This window comes from Halichoeres trimaculatus, unplaced genomic scaffold (genome assembly GCF_033239565.1).
Source record: "Halichoeres trimaculatus isolate MK-OKI-2021-1 unplaced genomic scaffold, fHalTri1.1 fHalTri1_scaffold_24, whole genome shotgun sequence".
NCBI lineage: Eukaryota > Metazoa > Chordata > Actinopteri > Labriformes > Labridae > Halichoeres > Halichoeres trimaculatus.
Genome location: NW_027437202.1, coordinates 4,081,516 through 4,099,975, shown reverse-complemented (window position 1 = coordinate 4,099,975; position 18,460 = coordinate 4,081,516). Strand labels below are relative to the sequence as shown.

General features: G+C 41.4%; 3 protein-coding genes and 1 pseudogene across 3 annotated transcripts in view; 2 read left to right on the top strand and 2 right to left on the bottom strand.

The window, feature by feature from the left end:
- Positions 1–48: 48 nt before the first annotated feature.
- The window catches only part of nudt15 (nudix (nucleoside diphosphate linked moiety X)-type motif 15), a 20,362-nt gene continuing 1,950 nt past the window's right edge, over positions 49–18,460 (top strand). Inside the window, exons 1-3 of the mRNA XM_074664709.1 lie at positions 49–243; positions 560–756; positions 848–948. Coding sequence (XP_074520810.1) covers positions 95–243; positions 560–756; positions 848–948 — 447 coding nt within the window. The 5' untranslated portion in view covers positions 49–94. The remainder of the gene's footprint in view (positions 244–559; positions 757–847; positions 949–18,460) is intronic.
- LOC141786016 (carboxypeptidase O-like) lies at positions 1,182–3,273 on the bottom strand. Its single transcript, XM_074664708.1, has 9 exons — positions 3,113–3,273; positions 2,962–3,001; positions 2,779–2,880; positions 2,591–2,695; positions 2,397–2,513; positions 2,225–2,318; positions 1,914–2,116; positions 1,533–1,617; positions 1,182–1,447 (listed from the first exon to the last, which is right to left on the bottom strand). The coding sequence occupies exons 1-9, from the start codon at positions 3,271–3,273 to the stop codon at positions 1,182–1,184; spliced, it is 1,173 nt and encodes a 390-aa protein (XP_074520809.1).
- On the bottom strand, positions 4,033–6,534 carry LOC141786130 (carboxypeptidase O-like; annotated as a pseudogene).
- LOC141786014 (cholecystokinin receptor-like) overlaps positions 10,971–18,460 on the top strand; it is a 22,993-nt gene continuing 15,503 nt past the window's right edge. The window contains exon 1 of the mRNA XM_074664706.1: positions 10,971–11,411. Within this exon, the coding sequence (XP_074520807.1) occupies positions 11,264–11,411 (148 nt within the window). The 5' untranslated portion in view covers positions 10,971–11,263. The remainder of the gene's footprint in view (positions 11,412–18,460) is intronic.

The window sequence follows — 18,460 nt, the reverse complement described above, 5'->3', positions numbered from 1 at the left end:
AAGGACAGCGCTCGTTTGTATTTACTAATATTTGCTGCGTCACTTCCGTTAAGCTAACTTCGCTGCACCCAGGAGTTGTGTTTAGCTCCTCTAAATGTCAAATAAAACCGTTAAACGTCCAGGGGTTGGGGTCGGGGTGCTGGTTACCGACTCAGCCCACCCAGGCTGTGTTCTCCTCGGTAAAAGAAGAAGTGTCGTGGGCAAAGGAAAGTTCCAGCTACCCGGTGGACACCTGGAGTTTGGGTACGTAGCTAGCTAGTTAGCATAACCGGCACTTTAGCTCTGCCTCACTCTGGCTCTAAAAATAAACGTTACAATGAAACAAAATCGTAAAGCTCAGATATAACTATGCCGAATTCTGTAGGAGTGGTATCAAAATATTGTTTCATAATTTAAATTAAAATTGTAAACACCGTCTCCTGTAAAAGTGGTAAAGTATGACATTTTCTTGAAAAGTAAATGCACTTTGATTCAAAGTGGTCAAGCAAGGTAAGCCACACATTTTATTGTCTTTCATGTCAAATTTAAAGACTGACATTCATTTCTGTGTCACTGTAAGGGAGACCTGGGAAGAGTGCGCACAGAGAGAGGTGCTGGAGGAAGCAGGGGTGCATATAGTGAACGTCCACTTTGCTTCAGTGGTGAACTCCATCAAACTGGAGGAGCAGTACCACTACGTCACCATCCTCATGCAAGGAGAACTGGACAGGGAGCAGTCAGGGGAGCCCCAAAACATGGAGCCAGAGAAGTGTGAAGGTAAAAACTAACCACTCTTACTCACAAACAAAGACACTCCCACAAACCTCAGTGGTAGATACTAAAGAATGTGATGCTCTCTCTTTTATAGGTTGGACATGGACACAGTGGGACCAGTTTCCTCCTGAGGACCAGCTCTTCCTGCCTCTTGCCGAGTTGAGACAACAGGGCTTCCAGCCGTTTAAGAATCAAGTAACAATCACTGAAACTTGCACATAACACCTGGAGTTTTTTGTAAAAAAGACTATTGTGCAAAGTATATATGGACATTTATTAACAAGAATGCACATTTCTGATCAGGTTTGAACGTTTCAAACAAAAATACATGAGTTTTCATCATTAAATACATTTAAAAATATATATCATAATTTAAAAAACAAAACTCAACCTCAAATAGAGATAAATGATTTCCCCTTCATAATTCTTTACATCACATTGGTGCCAGTGACACCCACTGCCAGCACCAAGGTCCACAGGGTTGCAGCAGCGGTTGCAACAGCACCACTGAACGTCTTGTCGTGTGCGTAGGTGATGATGTGCAGGGCTCCGCTGTACGCTTCCTCGCAGGTCGGCCTGATTTGATCCTCTGGAAGTTTAAATCCAAACGTGCCTTTGTCTCTCAGCTCAAAGGTGTAGGTGTAGGGGATTCCCTGCATGCGGGACCAGTCTCTGGATGAACCAGAATTTGGGTCTGTAGACAGAAATGAGCTATGTTACTACTTCTGCGTACTACATATAAGAACAAACTATGAATTTGAGGTGCTTTGTGGACTTACACAAAACATCTGGTGAGGTTCCCACAGTGTAATTCATCCCGTGGACTTTCTTAATAGCGTCAGCTGCTGCCAAACCCACCTCCATCTGAGGGATAAGGAATTAGATTTCAATTGGAGTTTTTTTCCTACAGTTCTATAAACTGAGTATACTTTTTAACTGAACAATGAATAACAGATGTGTCACCCCCCCTAGTGGGAAAGTCTTGTTACTACAAACATCCGTCTACTGTACTTAGTTGCAGTGTTTGTTTTACTTTTTGCTTTTCAGTGCACCATTAAAATGTTCTGTACATCCCATGAACTATACTTTGTCTATACCCGTCTTCTTTCCTTTGGGCCTCCCTGACCTCTAACATTTAATTGTGAAGTAGATATAAATACCAGCTCCTCGTAGTTGCTGGCAGTGAAATTGGGGTGTCCGTAGGGAAGCAGGAGCAGCTGTCCATAGGAGTGGATGGTGAGGAAACACAGGAAGTCTTCCTTTCTGGTTCCTACAAAGTAAGTGACGGCCTGAGCCTCTGGCTCGGAAGTTTCCTGGGTGCCACAGTAGGTCTGATCGCAGCAGTTGGTCGATACACCAATTGCTGTCAAAAGAAGACAAGACAAATATGTTACCATTTGAATTTTGAGTGAAATTAATGTCTGTATTGTAAAGTTGTGTTGTAAAGCTGTATCAAAGTGATTAGACTTACTTCCCCAGTTGGCCTCAAAGTTGCGGTTGAGATCAGTGCCGTAGCAGTCGCAGCCTGCTGGTCCGGGTGACCTGTTCTTCCTCCACAGTCGAGTCTGAATGCAACATAATGACACTTAAGTGAAATGAGCCAGTTCTCATTTGTTTATTGATCTAGATAACCAGGCACTGACTGTCTCATCCGCCCAGGAGAAGATGTAGCCGTCAATGTTGAGGACAGGGGTCACGTAGAAGTCCATGTTCTTCATCATCTCCTGCATTTTGACGTCTTTCTTGTATGCATCCAGGATCTTATTGATAAGAGGAGTTCATAAGTATTTTGAAGACTTGTGATAAATTGAAGAGTGGAGTGTTGTGTGTCTTGTACCTGTCTGACAAAGTACTGACAGAAGGCGGGGGCGATCCATTCCCTGGCGTGAATACCACAGTCCATCCAGATAGCTTTCTTCTTCTCTTCACTGTGAACCCCGATCTGAGAGAAAAATCCAAATCAATTCATCTCCTACTGCTTTAAGAAAATAAAAAAGACAGGATATCACTCTAAATATGATTTACTTTGAGCAAACTGATCGTCCTCTTCTCATAGGTTTTCCCGTATTTCATGATGCTCACAAGGTCAGGGTTTTCTTTGACTATATCAGTCATCCATTGAGAGATCTGTTAAGAGTTATGTTGATATTTATCAAAAGTTTTACCTTTGAGGTGAAGTGTTAAAGAGCATTGATGTAGCTGTCTCACCTCAGACATTTGATGGTATTTATAGTAGTCATACCCTGCCCTGTTGGAAAAGAAAAGACAACATCCAATACGCTTTCTTTCAGCAGTAGATTTTAACACTCTCTGGGATTTTTTTCAGCGACAGAAATAGCAGGACTTCTCATTCTCTTACCTTTCCACGGTGGCTGCTTTAGTCACAGAAAGCAGCACCACAAGGCTTAGTCCTAGAAAATTAAGCATTTTCTGTTTTATTCTTGAAAGTACAGTCCTCTGTGTGCGACAGGCTTCAGATGACAGCGACTCCAAGATGACACAAGCCCTTATAGAGGACATCCATGTGATAAAGACACACCTTTGCCTTGTGGTTAGGTTAATGATTAAACTTAATTATTTTCTAATGTTTGGTCATAGATGAGTATTTGATATCAGTAATTGCAGGTAACTCTGTTACATGTGTATTTATAGTTTGATGAGTCACAAAAAGATGAAAACATAGCTATAAAAATAAACTCTGATTAAAAAAATGCAATGTAAGCTTTTCTTTTGAAGACTGTTATCTATCTTTTTCCCATCCCCTCCCATCCTGACCTTTAGTTACCCTCACTAACATTTTGAATTAGCACGCTGCGCAGGGAAGATACAGCGAGGAGCTGGGTTGTATCATCAGCTAAGATTAGATAAGCTAATCAGAGACATAAAGGAAACAATGCAGCGTGAACAAAGCTCTAAACAAGTTAATTAAGGAAACCAAATAAAGAAAGTTAATTTAAATTAAAAATAAATTTTTGAGTATTTTTCAGCCATCATACCTGAAAAATAACTTGTGAGAGGACATTTTGGACAATCATTTATTTTTTCACAGTAGAAAAGTTTTTAAAACACTCAAAATAAAATGTTACATGCTTCAATAGGAAGCTCCAAATATTAAAACACAGGAAGAAAAAAATAGATTTGACAAAAGGCATCAGGAAATGTGGATTCAAGCTGTGCAAGAATGTAAACAAAGCTTAGTCTTAAACTTGTACAAAAATCTTCTGACTAGAACTTTAAGCCTTCAAGATTTAATCACTATCACCCTCTTTATTTAGCACTTTACATCAGATTGGTGCCAGTGACACCCACTACCAGCACCAAGGTCCACAGGGCTGCAGTCGTTACCATGGCGCCGTTAAAGGTTTTGTCATGTGCGTAGGTGATGATGTGCAGGGCCCCGCTGTAAGCTTCCTCGCAGGTCGGCCTGATTTGATCCTCTGGAAGTTCAAAAGCGTAAGTGCCGTTGTCTCTCAGCTCGAAGGTGTAGGTGTAGGGGATCCCCTGCATGCGGGACCAGTCTTTGGATGAACCAGAGAAGGCGTCTGTTGAAAGAGTTGGAAAAAGTCCAAACAGGTTGAGATGTGTTGTACGCTTCTCATCATTTTACAGTAGAAAGAAATGAGTTTGGGTCTAACTTCAATGTGCACTCACACAATACATCAGGTGACGCTCCAACAGAGTAGCTCATCCCGTGGATTTTCCTTATGGCGTCTGCTGCAGCTGAACCCACCTTCATCTGAAGAATGAGACATCAGCGTAAACCTCTTTAGGATTCATTACAGAAAATATGACTCCTTACTTCTCTTAACATCTGAGCATATCAGTGCATACATACCATCATGTGACGGTATCTTTGATATGATGCACATGCGCTGTGTGGGTGGAGTGTGAAATGCTTTAGCACCCAGTCAGAAGATGAGGATGTGATTAATAGACACATGGGTGAGCACATACTGCAACTCCATGTCATTTTAATTTAATCTGGGAATATCATCATCAGGAGTTGACTGTCCAGGGTGTGTTTTGTTGTATAAACTTTAAATGTGTGGTTAAAAAACACGACAGAATGCTGTTGCACCAGCTTTGTGGTCTTACTCCTCAACCAAATCCTTTTCCTGTTTCATTCATTTAAGACTCTTAATTAAAACCTAGAAAGTGGTGACTCTGCCTCCTGTGAGGCCAGAGAAGCATGGAGTAGATTTAGAGGCTTACAGGAGAGGGCCAGCTTCTTCCTGCTTGAGGCTTGTTTAAGCCAGAGAGACGAATGGATGTAATCCTGCTTTGCATGATTCTCTCTGGATTGTACTCCACTGGGTTATCGCACCACCTGCTTCTCTCTCAGCATCAAGCAGAGCTCTGTTTTCCTATTTATTAAACATGTCACAGTGTTGTTGGGTATGAGTAAATACCAGCTCGTCATAGTCAGGGTCTGTGACATTGGGGTGTCCGAAGGGAAGCAGGATCATCTGTCCGTAGGAGTGGATGGTGAGGAAGCACAGGAAGTCTTCCTTTCTGGTTCCTATGAAGTAAGTGACGGCCTGAGCCTCTGGCTCGGATACAGATTGGCTGCCGCAGTAGAAGATGCTGCAGCAGTCAAATGAAACTCCAACAGCTGTTGAAAAAATAGAAAATCATTTGTTTAGAGTCAGTGTCAGTATGTATTCACGAACGTCTTCTCAGATGTTTCAGTTGTGACTTACTTCCCCAGAAAGCGTCAAAGTTGCGGTTGAGGTCAGTGCCGTAGCAGTCGCAGCCTGCTGGTCCAGGTGACCTGTTCTTCCTCCACAGTCGAGTCTGATTGCAACATGAAGACAGATTAGAGGAAATACTACTTTCTTATTGGTTTATTGATCGAGAAATCCAGGCACTGACTGTCTCATTCGTCCAGGAGAAGATGTAGCCGTCAATGTTGAGGACAGGGGTCACGTAGAAGTCCATGTTCTTCATCATCTCCTGCATTTTGACGTCTTTCTTGTATGCATCCAGGATCTTATTGATAAGAGGAGTTCATAAGTATTTGGAAGACTCATGATGAATTAAAGAGTGGAGAGTGTTGTGTGTCTTGTACCTGTCTGACAAAGTACTGACAGAAAGCAGGGGCGATCCATTCCCTGGCGTGAATACCACAGTCCATCCAGATAGCTTTCTTCTTCTCTGCAGTGTTAACCCCGATCTGAGAGAGACATTCAAGCTGATCCTTTTTGGCAACTTTTGATTTGATTGATTTGATTAAAAACACTCTAAAATGTGGCTTACCTTGAGCAAGCTGATCGTGCGTTTCTCATAGGTTTTCCCGTAACCCATGACGGTCACAAGGTCAGGGTTTTCCTTCTCCATCTCTGCCATCCACTCAGAGATCTGCATGACAGATTTTAAGAGTGTTGGTGCTTTCAGAGTGTTAAAGAACAGTGATGTGTCTTTCTCACCTCTTTCATAGGATGGTATTTGAAGTAGTCGTACTCCGCTCTGTTGGAAGCAAACACAACACAATGATACATGGCACAGTAAATAATCTGATGTGTGTATTTGATTTGCCACCAAAACACCCCTCACCCTTTAACTTTGTGTTAACCCATTCACTCTTATCTTTACAGAAGCCACCATGAAATGTCTCTAAAACAAACTCACCTTTCTACCGAGGCGGCTCCAACCACTGACAGCAACACCACAAAGCTCAGTCCTACAGAGTTAAACATTGTTGGTTTGGAGGTATAGTCCTTGTTTGAGACTGAGTCCAGCTGACGGTCACTTCAGAATGATACAAGCCTTCATTAAAAACATCTGTGAGATGAAGGCACACACCCTGGCTACAGTCCTAGACCACTGGCAGCACACATTATGGGCAGGAGAGGTTAATATTTAGCTCAAGATGAGACTGCACTGAGTACTCTGTACTTTGTAAACACACTCAGTGAAGTTTTTTTGTTTAGTTTATGATTTTATTGTATAATCCCTGACATGTGACGGTCAAATTGACTGTATTGATAACAGGAAGCTGCTGAGCAAGGTGTGCTTCAGCTAGATTATGAGTTTTTAAGAAATTTAATCTCATATTCAACCAGCAGGTGTCAGTAGAGTGCTGACTTCAGATTAACCTAACCTGGCAGGTGCAAGGTGCTTGAAACACCCCTGCACACAAATTAAGGTATAAATTGAAAGATTTATGATAAAATAAAGCCCATAGTGTGAGAAAAACATCACCTTAAACTTTTAACCTCCTAGTCAAGTGTTGTAAATTAGCATTTTTGCTGTTAGCCCTCGCTACAGCTTCACCTTCTTCCATATTAATCTTCATCAGCCCAGGCCTGCAGAGTCAAAGTTTCAGCCCACTGAGATTAATTATCCCAGCAGCCCGCTGTCTCTGCCCCCTCTGTGAAACCCTTGCACGTTAACAGCACCTCCAGTCTTTGTACGCCGCTGTTTGCTGACACGTGCATCACGTCTGTTTATTAGCTCCTCAGAAGATAAAGAGACAAGACTTGTCTCAGCTTCCGCCCTGTTTGCATAAACCCAGGATGTGTGTGTGCGTAAGGCAAAATCAAACACACTTCACAGGCTGTTTCTTCCTAATGATTGATGAAAGGACTAATGCTTTTGGATGAGAGCGGCGGCAGGCTTTGTGTACTCAGACACAAGCTTCCAGCATCTTAAAATCTGCTTCGAACTGTGTGCATAGCATGAATTAACCTAAAAACAACTAAAATATATTACAGGTAGATTTTTCTTCAAGATTAAAGCTGGAATCAGTCATTTTCTGTCTCAACATGCAATCACACGTCGACTAATTTCTAGAGTGGGACTCATTTAGACGCCCATTCAACCAAATATCAAATTACATCACGATTTTAATCTAACATTTACGATCACTCTGGCAGTTTATGTGAGAATTGGATTCTTTGCTTTATGAGGTGCAGAGCACTTGGTGAGAGGAAAGCTGTGTCAACATCTGGACCGTCTGCAAGCTGAGGGTTACTGTCGTGTGTTTGACGCTCACATTCCAGAGGGGCCTTTGGTTTTTCGTGGGTCGGTGGGTGAACTTTCAGCTGCTGGAACAATGGCGCTGAAGTGATTGGGAATGTCTTTTTTTTGCCTTTGCTTTGCTTTTTTCCCAGGCTTCCACTTCATGTGCTAAGCTAATCACATCACAGGATTAGGCTCATATCTTTAGCCGACAGAAACCCAAACAAAAAAAGTTATCCAAATCTGAAGCTCTGAGCAGATTTTCTTTTCTTTTTAAAGTTTAAACTTATTCATCACTTTAAATGCCCAGCAGCACAAAGCAGAGGGGATATTAATCACTTCGAAACAAGTGATTTTTGGGAAGATAATAAATGAAGTGGGATGGCATTGAATAACTTTCTATCAAGGTTCTAAATTAAATTCTTGCTCCGTTACCCAATAGGGACCCTGATGATTTGTTAAAACTGAGAACAGTGAGGCTTTGGCCGCAAACACGCTAATCTATATTAGAGGTGTGATACTTTATTTTACTCTTAATATCGATATTTTTGTTAAAATAAAGATTCATATTTTAGGTGGGTTGGAAGTGTAATACGTTTTCCGCACCTCCACTGCAGTAGATGGCGCCAAAGAGTTACTCGGCTGTATTTAGCGCACAAACTAAAATATATAATCTCAAAGTACATTCAAATATTATATTTCTAAACTTTTTGATGTGGGTTTTGATGACGTAAACCATAGACTGTAAAAATAAAAAATGGACGTCAGCTTGCTTGGCTCGAAGTGAGGTCTCCACAAGAACTGCTCCCCCTGGTGGCTGGCTGCAGTAAAGGTTAAAAAAATCCAGCTTCCCAGTCATTCCAGATGGGCTGTTGTGAAACTTTGAAAAAATTTTACACCTTGTAGAAATGTTTCTTACGTCTGATTGTTGTGGTGATTTGAAGATATTATCCAAGTCCTCTTTTTTCTGAAAAGCCTCGTTTTCATTAGTTATACAAGGTTAAAAACGAGGCTTTATGTAATGTTTAACAATGATTGACAGCTGCCTTTCTGGTGTATTTTTTCGGGGATTGTAAAATATGTCTGGAGGTAGAGTCAGGAAGTGATTAGACTCGAAAGAAAAAAAGATATATATTTTTGTCACCCAGCTCCACTCAGATTCTCCCAGAATCCCTCATCGTCTCTACTGTGCAGACTCTGGTTCCAAACTGCTACAATGTCTGCGCCTGAGACGGCGGTATTTTGGCTTCAAAACTGTAGAATGATAAATGGCGGAGCCACGCTGTCCGCTCTGTATACAGTCTATGACGTAAACATCAATATTTTCTCTCTATTCTTGAGTCAGTTAGTCTAGAATCATTTTGTTTAATGTTTACATTGTAGCAGACGAATAATATAACGATTACCATTAGGAACATTAGCTTAGAAAAGTTATTATGGCGTTGTCGGCAGAGATTCAAAATCCCATTATTCTGCTCACATGCATTCAGAAAAGTTCACATATGAGATTATTATCCCAAAGGTGGTTAACACAGCATTCTCCTTTACTAATCCAATATTAGTCGTGATTTTGCGAAGTTAAAGGTCAGCCACTCTGTTTTTGTCCTCCAGACAGGTTGTTGTGTGCTCATTAGTATTTACTGGGCCGTCCCGAGGCCGCCATGAATTTTTAAAATGTTTGGACCCGCATTCTTTCTTATGCATGTCTTGTTTTTTGGCTTCGGCAGACTTTCACACAAGGAATTTCAGACGTACGGGAGTAACAAATATCTCAGCTTGAGCCTGATGTTCTGACACCCGGGAGTACCAGAATTGGAGTCCCTCCTCTGATCAGACATGCTGGTCTTGACCCGTGTGAAGACCTCAGTGCTGAGAAAATCAATACAGAGCAGCTGTAGAAATCACAGCGTTAGAGGTGCTGAAGGGAGAAACTTTATTTCAAAGGCTTTTATCTAAAAAAATGTGGACGATACACGAGGACGTGTAGCCGAGCGAGCAGCACACATGTACAAAGATAACTCCCACACACAAGCAGCATAAAAGCAGCGCCTGCAACACCATCAGAAGGACTGACAGCTACCAGCGAACATATGACAAACACAAATAGTTAAACTCTCCTCCCCCACAGTGCAAACTTACTCCCCCACCTCCCCCGCAGCCTCCAGACAATTTTTACAGCATCGGTCTGGTTTCTCAAGTGGTAAAACATAACTTAACCCTAAGGCACAAAGAGATCATCCCCTGAAAACAAAGCCATCACGCGGCACATCAGGGGTCCCTGAACCTCTCACCTTACTCCTGCGGGTTGGGACCAAACAGCCAAATGGAAAATCTAACTGTCCGCAGAAAGTCTCCAGGACATTTTCTAGTTTGAAACAATTTATTTGAACCAGCCGGAGTGTAAATAAAACAGAGACATTCAAACAACAAAAGGAAGAAAAACACTTTCAGACACACAGAGAAACCAATATCTTTTTATGTGAAGGGAAAAAAAAAGAATCATTGGCAACCACGGCAGCATCGTCTCCGTTAGATCACTAGACAATTTGGGGAAGAAAGCGTCTGCTTCTTTCTCCTCCAGACCTTGCAGAATTGTGGCTCTTTGTCACACTGATGATACTCTCTGACAGCCGGTAAGACCTGAAGGTTTTTTCTTTCTTCTTCACAAGAGGAGGGAAAACAAAAGCATTCATTGCTGGAGAAAACAAGATTGTTCTGGTATTGATTTGTCGAAATGGCGCATAAAAATGATACAGTGGATGCAGAGAGTAGTTCTAACTGAACGTATGACTCTGAGGTGGTGATTAAGGGAGGATGACTGGGGAGATCCCAAGGAGCAGGAGGGAAATTTGGCTCCTTTGAAGCTTCCTTAAGTCCTTTCCTTGTTCTTAACATCTTAATATGCATAACCCAAATGCAGAATAATGCTAATTTCTTGATAAAAAACAATCTCACTGAAGCACTTTTATTCCAGAAAACCTTCGTTTTTATGTAATTTAGCTTTTAGGACACTGTCACAAATGTGCTTGACTCTCCCTTTTTTCTTCAAACGTGACAAAAAACTTGAAATTCCACCTTAAAGGCCGCGCATTTCTCAAAGAGCTGCTCTGACTTTGTTGTACAGTGACAGTCGTGAGTTGAATGAAAAAGGAGAGGGAGAGGGTGTGTGAAGAGAGAGTGAGAGGGAGAAAGGAGAGACAGAGAGAGCTGCTCAGTTGCCTTAGCAGCGCGCCTTCATTCCTTCACAGTCAAGCGTCACTCCGGAGCGGTGCACGCAGCGCTGCGCTTCGCGGGGTTTCCCCTTTCACTATTTAAGCAGCTAATTAACCTGCCACGCTCTGATATCCTCCACTCATCCCACGGCTTTCCCGCGGTTTTAATTGGCACACTTCATCTTGGGCTTTTTTTTCCCTCAACACTTTAAACAACGTCTCCAGTGATGTTATGAAGAAAAACGCGACGCACGCAACTTGAATCCAGCGCGTCTTTCCGTTCTGCTGCGTGCAGGCGTAATAAAGAGAGTCTGAATCGGTGCCGGTGCGTAAAAAGGATGGATCAGGCAGTTAATGTGAGTGCGGTGGAGGGTGAGCTGTTTGCGGGCTGCGGGGAGCAGGGGAACCTCAGCGCGGAAGTTACCGACTATAATATCAGCTGCACGAACAGCTCCGTGGTCCCCAGAGCGACAACCAGAGTCAAAGGTAGGAATCCTTCCTCTTTCCTCTAAATCTGTCCCAATTCAAAATATTTTCTTCATTTTAATCAGTCATAATTTCTAATTGCCTACCAAAGGAAAATTCCTCCACCAGCCTGTGCTTAAAAGCTAATTGCAAACTGCCATCCATGACAAATGACCCCCTTAAAAATATAATTTGATTTAATGAATGCACTTTTGCCTCCTAACCATAACTGCTTTACTCATTTTTCCTCTCCCTGCATTTAACATAATAGAATTTACCATCACTCCAAATAACTCATCCATCAATCAGCAAGCAGCTCTATCAGTGATTCCACATTCACTTTGAGCAACCGGTGAATGAAGCTGTTTATGCTCATCTCCCCCTGCATTATATTTTATTAAATTGCTGCCTAACAGTTGAGATTAAACCCCACACCAGACGAGATAAGGCTCCTAAGCTTCGCCTGCTATCAGGACAGCAGTGGAAAATAACTTGGACTCAGAACGTGGGCGAGAGGTCTTGTTTAATAGTTTCTTTTTTTTTTCCTCCACTGCTGCAGCACAGAGGAAATTTTAAGTCGTCTCCTGTTAAATTATTCACGCAGATCTCTGAATCTGCTGCATTACTTCTTTTGACCTTATTCAGGCGGCACGTTGAGGCATCATGAGAGGTGCAGGCTCAAACGGTCAGAGCAGTCACACTCAGCGTGGGGCGTGTTCGGTCTGAGACGGAGAGAAGCGGCCTGTGCAGAAATCTCATTTACTGAGGTGACAAAAGCAACATGCTTATTATTTCATCTCACTCAAACCTCAGTGGACCTGTTACTCCTCTGCAGTGGAGCCTCATTATGGAGCTGTGTTGATGTTGCATGGGTAGAATACAGGAAATCAAAGCCAGGAGCTCACCTTCCACTTGTGGAGTGAATTTCTGCTGGCTTATTGAGCTGGAGGTCTGATCCCTCTAATGCACAAAAAATGTGTTGTGTGTTAACATGGGAAGATCACATTGCATTGAGTTGACACCCATCAGATCGGATGGCAAAGCAGAGACGGACCAAACACAGATCTGGAGGAAGTCAGCTGTACTAGTCTTGTTTGCTGTGATACAAAACGCCTTATTGGAGCTGTAGCTCAGGTTAGTTTGTGCTGAGATTCACTGAGAAAGAGCGACTCAAGGGAGCTGGTCTTATTTCAAACAACAGGGTGCTACATTACACCGTGTGCCCCTCCCACCTCACATGTGCTCTTTCTTCTCTCTTTAAAGTATAGATTCTATAGAAGCCGTGAGACATTTAACTCCAGGAAGTTGTTGTAGAGTCAAACAAAGCATCGAGAGAATAGCCGTAGAATAATGAATGTAGTTTTGATCGCCTGTTAAAGGCACAACCAATAAGAATCAAGCTTTTTTTCATCACCTTGGGTCAGGTGCAATAAGGAATATATAACGAGAAATATGTGCAATAATAATCTAAAGTGGACGTGCTGCTAATATGCAAAGTGTCTCCTTTTTAGCAAAGTGTATGTTTATAGTCTTTTAGTTTGTATATAGCACTGCTGTGTACAGTGTTGTTAGTTATACTTTTATATTTCTATGTTATTTATGATTTATCAGATCTTTTTGCACAAAGAGGAGAGCTGTGCACCAATTTCGTTGTGCTTACAAACTCTGTACCAATGTTCAATGACAATAAAGTCTCTAATGGCCAATAAATGGCGCGGATATTTGGCCATTGGAGACTTTATTGTCATTGAACATTGGTTATTTGGCGGATATTTGGCATTTTGAAGCATATCGGCATCCAGTCCAACTAAGTATGCACAATATATTGGTTTCAATATTGGTATTGGCTGATGTTAGTCATTTTTTTAACATATTGGTATCAGCCAATGTGTAAAAGTAAAAGTAAAAGCAGATAGTCACTCATTAGCTCCTGGCCATTTCAGAGCCTCTTGAACATTCTTTCAAGATCCTTGATCCTCTTCATGATCTCCGTCGTCTTTTCTCACGATCGCACCGCTCTTTCTCTCTGAACAACCTCAGCACAGTTTTTTTTTCTTACCAATATTGATATCAGTAAATATCGGTTGTCGGCCATAACAGCAAGATCAATATCGGATATTGGTACCGGCCCAATTTTGCATATGGGTACATCCCTAAATCCAACAGGTGATTAAAAAAAAATCAATTTAAAACTGGGTTATTTTGGCTTTGATGCAGCCACGCCTCTCCGAATGCAGTCACTACTCCGTCTCCAACACTGTCCACTGGCTGGTTACATGCAGAGCCATGGCTCAGGTAACAGCCAATCAGCAGTGAAAGCTGTGCATGCACCCACACTGCAGAGAGGAGAAAAGGTTTTACCAAATGGAGAAGCTCTGTTTGGCAGATAAATGTTTCAAAAGCAAGTTTAGCCAGCAGACTCTTCCAGTCCCAAGTTTTCGTTTAACTTTATAAGACATGCTGCTGAGCCTGGGAGCTGTTCAAGAAACGTATGCTTGAAGGAATTTAAATGAAGTTAAGTGTTGGAGTTTTTATTATTCATTTACAAATGAATGTCTGCTTTAACTAATAATCAGTATCGGCCCTGAAAAAACATCTCTATTCTTGATACGGAGATGAGATACATTTTTAACTTACATTTCAGGACTTGTAAAGGCTCATCTGCCTTACTCAATTGCCCCAGTGTGCTAAAATATGAAAGTCTAACAAAATGCTTGATTACATGCACACAATGCAATTACATCCTTTCACATGTTAATTCAGGAGACCCCGATTGTTTCCTTCCATCTGTTGTCGGTTATTTCCCCGCTGCTACAATCGAAAGAGCAGCTGTGAAGCTCTTAAAGCACCACAACAAAATCTGACATGCATCACATTATAGTAATCTTTCCGGACTCCAGAGAGCGCCGGGCTCCAGACAGGAGCCCGGCTTATGCAGAGCAACATCTGTACAGCTGCACCTTGGCTCTACCCTGGTCACTCGCTGCTCCCTGTTGATTGGAAGTGACACTTTGCTGAGCACACTCCGTCCTTTTTGAGTCCGTGGGAGATAAGTTATCATGAAGTGGATCTCATAAGCATTAAATGAGCACAGCTTTCAAAGCTACCCTGAGCCGTGGGTTAAGAAAAGGCTCGACACAGCAGGGGGCACGGCTCGGGAGTTTCTAATATTCAACCAATTTCTGCAGCAGGGTGTCTCGTTAGAGGAATTAGCATCTCATTCCCCTTTGGGTATGTACACGTCGACGGAGGCTGTCATAACATGATCATGCTAATCTCGTCAAATAATTGGACACATTCGGAGCGACCTGGCGAGTCGGAACAGCACGTACACGGGCACTGAGTCTACAAAATATTCAGAGCATCTTCATGATAATGAGCAGTAAACATCCTGAATGGTTTAAAATGCTCCTGTCGGCATAAATTCAGCAAAAATCAATGGGAGAATAAGTCAGTATTATTCAGCCAGTTTGCTCTATGAACGCAGGACATTATAAATAAAGATCCCCTTAAACATGTGCAGCAGCCTCTCAACCATGCAGGTGATTGAGCTGTAATGTCCGCTGTCTGCAGCAGCTTTATTAACCGGCTCCAGACTGAGCATGAGGCGAGGCCCGAGTTTGATGAGGTTGTGTGTTATCACTTTGACTCAATGCATACGACCGGGGACTCATTTCACTCTCGGATAATCCTCAGTCATGTGACTCCTCTCCTCTCCTCTTTGCCCTGGTGCAAGTAGCAGAGCAAGGGCACTACGGCTCTTTAACCCCTGGTGCGACTGTCAGCGTTAACCTTTGCCAAGTTTAAAGGGGATGAGAAAACCCATTAGAAACGGCGCTGCTTTGTTCCCCCTTTAATAGCAGTGCTGCCTCGGTGTTTGCTTGTTTACATGGTGATTTATGGGAATCAAGTGGCCACCACCTCAGCTGAATGTTAAATTAGAAAGGGGAATCCCTTAAGGTGCTGCCTTTTTAATGGATTTGTAGTGCTGCTGGTAGTACAGGGAGACTGTACTCTTATCCAATCGATACCAACAAGCCAGGGTGCACCTAACGACAGGTATTCATCAAGTCCGTCCATGTAGCGTGTTTCACCTGCCGTGGTTAGCGTCACCTCTCTTTCGACTGTTGAGAACTACCTTTACGGTTTCTACAGTCGAGCACTGCCAAGCATCCGGCTCTTCGTCGTTGTGTTTGCAGACACACAAGAATGAACAGAGATCTGGAGCTTCTGCAGTGCAGTTCCTCTCTTTGTCTGCCAAATGCTTTACTTAAAATAGAAACGAGTTCACACCTTCTGTACATGAGCGATCTGCAATCAAGCTTACTGTACCATGCTGCCTACTATCCTCCCAACTTCTCCATTTTCTTCTAATGAATGATGCATGAATCTGTAAAGACTTCCCTTGTAGTATGTAAATGAGCGGAGACGTTTCTATACAATCCTCAGCTGATTGTATCGCTTGAATTGAAAGCGGTTGATTGGTTCTAGACTCTGAAAAACTGATGAATAAATTAGAAAGATTTGGTCCTAGTATTTCCCAAGTCACATTAGATCAATGTTCCTCTTAGAGCTTCTTCGACCGAATGTGGACACCGAGCAAAATGCTAAAATGTGGTCAAAGGATTTGTTTTAAGTCAATGCAGATCTTCCAAGATCCTCATATGTGACACAAAGTGAAACCTACCCCCTTCTTTGTGACTTATTCTCTGTTTTTGATTGGAACAAGCATGAAGAAAAGGTCAGAAGAAAGCTACCTCGATCTGTATCTTTTGATTGAATCGCTTCGGAAATGCCATCAATTCTCCGGGGTCGCCGGTGCAACTTAAGAAAGAAGCAACATCTGATTCAAGCGATAGAATAATACGGATTAAAGCTGGAGAAGTGAAAAAGTAATTTACTGGCAGCGTGGACACTCATGAGGCATTCAAAGCAGTGTCCACTCCGAGGTCACGGTCATGTGAAGCCTGACTGTTGTGGTTTATTCACAGTTTCAAGTGTTTACTTGTGAAAAACGGCGCCATAATGCTGCCATTAATGGAGAATTGAACAAATATTTACCCATGCTTGGGAAGAGTATTAGATTAAAGTGAGTTTGTTTTCTAACAGAGTCTGCAGCTGATAAACACCAAAGAAGGTAAATCACAGCAAAGTGTTTGATTTCCATGAAGAGTTTCGAAGATAGATCAGGTGTTGGATGATGTTGTCGACGCGTTCATGCATTTGAGAACAGTAATGAGATTCTAGGAAGTTATTGCTTTTGAGGAACAAATGGAGATGTTGTACTTTGGGACATGAGATTGAATTAAAGTGTTTGGTATCAAATCACAGCTGTCAGAACTCTGTCTGAGCTTCATTCTGATCTGTAAACAACAGCTTGAAGAACTTATATAGTAAACTAAAACAAGCAGGAGTGTAGCTAAATGTGCAACCAAGTCTGGCGCTGGCTGCTGCAACTCCAAAATAAACCCAACTTTTGATTGGCTGACTGTCAGGCACAAGTCATCTCATCATACAAACTACTTCTGGACTGCAAAAAAGTAGTTAGTCTCCAACTCCCCAAAGTTCAGGACTCATTTCCTGACTTATGCTCATCGCCTCACAGGTTCATTCCAAAAATCTCTCTGATAATTAGCAATAACATCAGAGTCAAACCGGGCTGTCTGAGATTTATACCAAATTGGAGCTTTTCATCATCAGACTAGTGCTCGGGGTGAAATACAGCCTCATCGCCAGCCTGTTATTGGGAGGATTTTTCAGAGCTGTGGCTTTTACTTGTGCACCTAGTCACCTCTGAGATGGTTCCTGCTCATTAACGGCTTGAGTAGAGGATTAATCATGAAGCCAGATCACATCCAGGCCCATCCAAGCTGCCTGATAACGACCACACTGGAAAAAATGAAATCTTATCAAATAATTTAGTCTCATTTTCAGCAGAAAATGTCTTTTTAGACAAGAAATTTTTAACAAACATCTGTGCTTGTCGTAAAGTATAAAATACCCACAACTTTTTATTTTTTAAGCCTTCAAATGCCAGTTGGTTTGCACAATTTACCTCTTGGGAAAAACCCTCAAAGTTCACATTTTTATTACATATTCTGCTTGCCACCAATAAATCTTTCATAGATAATAATACAGTATGACATATATAATTGATTAACAGCAATTAAAATTCATTTTTGTTTTTTGTGCAGTGATTGAAAAACGTAAAAAAACATCCAAATCTTACGATTTTCTTCTGCAAATAACATGAAATTGCTGTGTTGACCAAAAATTATGACGGTGAATTAGGGCCACTTAAAGACATAAAAAAAAGTAAATTTTTGAAAAATTTACTCGAAATGTTTAAGATGAAAACTAGAAATTTTCAAGTTTGTAAAGTCACAAGTTTACGATTTGTTAAACTCAATGACTTATTAGTATGTAAATCGCAATTTTACGACTTTGTCGCCCAGTAAATTCCAATTCCTCAAAGATTTGAGATGGACTTCAATTTGTGACTTCATTAACTCCCAAATTTACTTGTTAATTGAGTCGTAAATTTTCCACTTTCGGAACTTGCAAATTTTTGAGTTTTTAAAGTCGTAAATTTGCGACTTTAGAAACTCAAAATTTTTTGTATTTGTTCAATTTCTTTAGTGGCTCTAATATGCCGTTGTAAAAAAATGAATAAATGACAAGAGCTGGTAAAATAAGTTAGAAACTACAATTTTCAAGTGTTGAGTTTGTAAGAAAGGCAATTTGATCTAAATCTTATGATTTTGTACTACAAGTAACAAGGAATGAAAATGTGGTTTGAATGGAAGTAGATGGGGCACAATTGGGCACTTCCATAAAGAGAGGTAGTATTTGAAATAAACTGTTTACTTTTGATATATTTTAGTTGCTGAAGTTGAAAATTGAAATTGGAATGATAACATAGATCCTTGGAAAATTTCAGCCCAGCAGCATTAACACAGCTAAAATTGTCTTGTTTGTCTTGAATAACTTGAAACAAAACATTTTGAATGTGGCTCATATCAAGTATAATAAGACAATTTTTTACGTAAAATAAGAGAAAAACACTTGAT

Bases quoted from the DNA above. Each gene is read 5' to 3' on its own strand.
- LOC141786016 (XM_074664708.1), bottom strand. From the start codon at position 3,273: ATGTCCTCTATAAGGGCTTGTGTCATCTTGGAGTCGCTGTCATCTGAA. The intron at 2,319-2,396 runs GTCAGTGCCTGG...TGTTGCATTCAG, and splicing joins TCTCCTGGGCGGATGAGACA to ACTCGACTGTGGAGGAAGAA. The intron at 1,448-1,532 runs GTAAGTCCACAA...TTCTGTCTACAG, and splicing joins AACCTCACCAGATGTTTTGT to ACCCAAATTCTGGTTCATCC.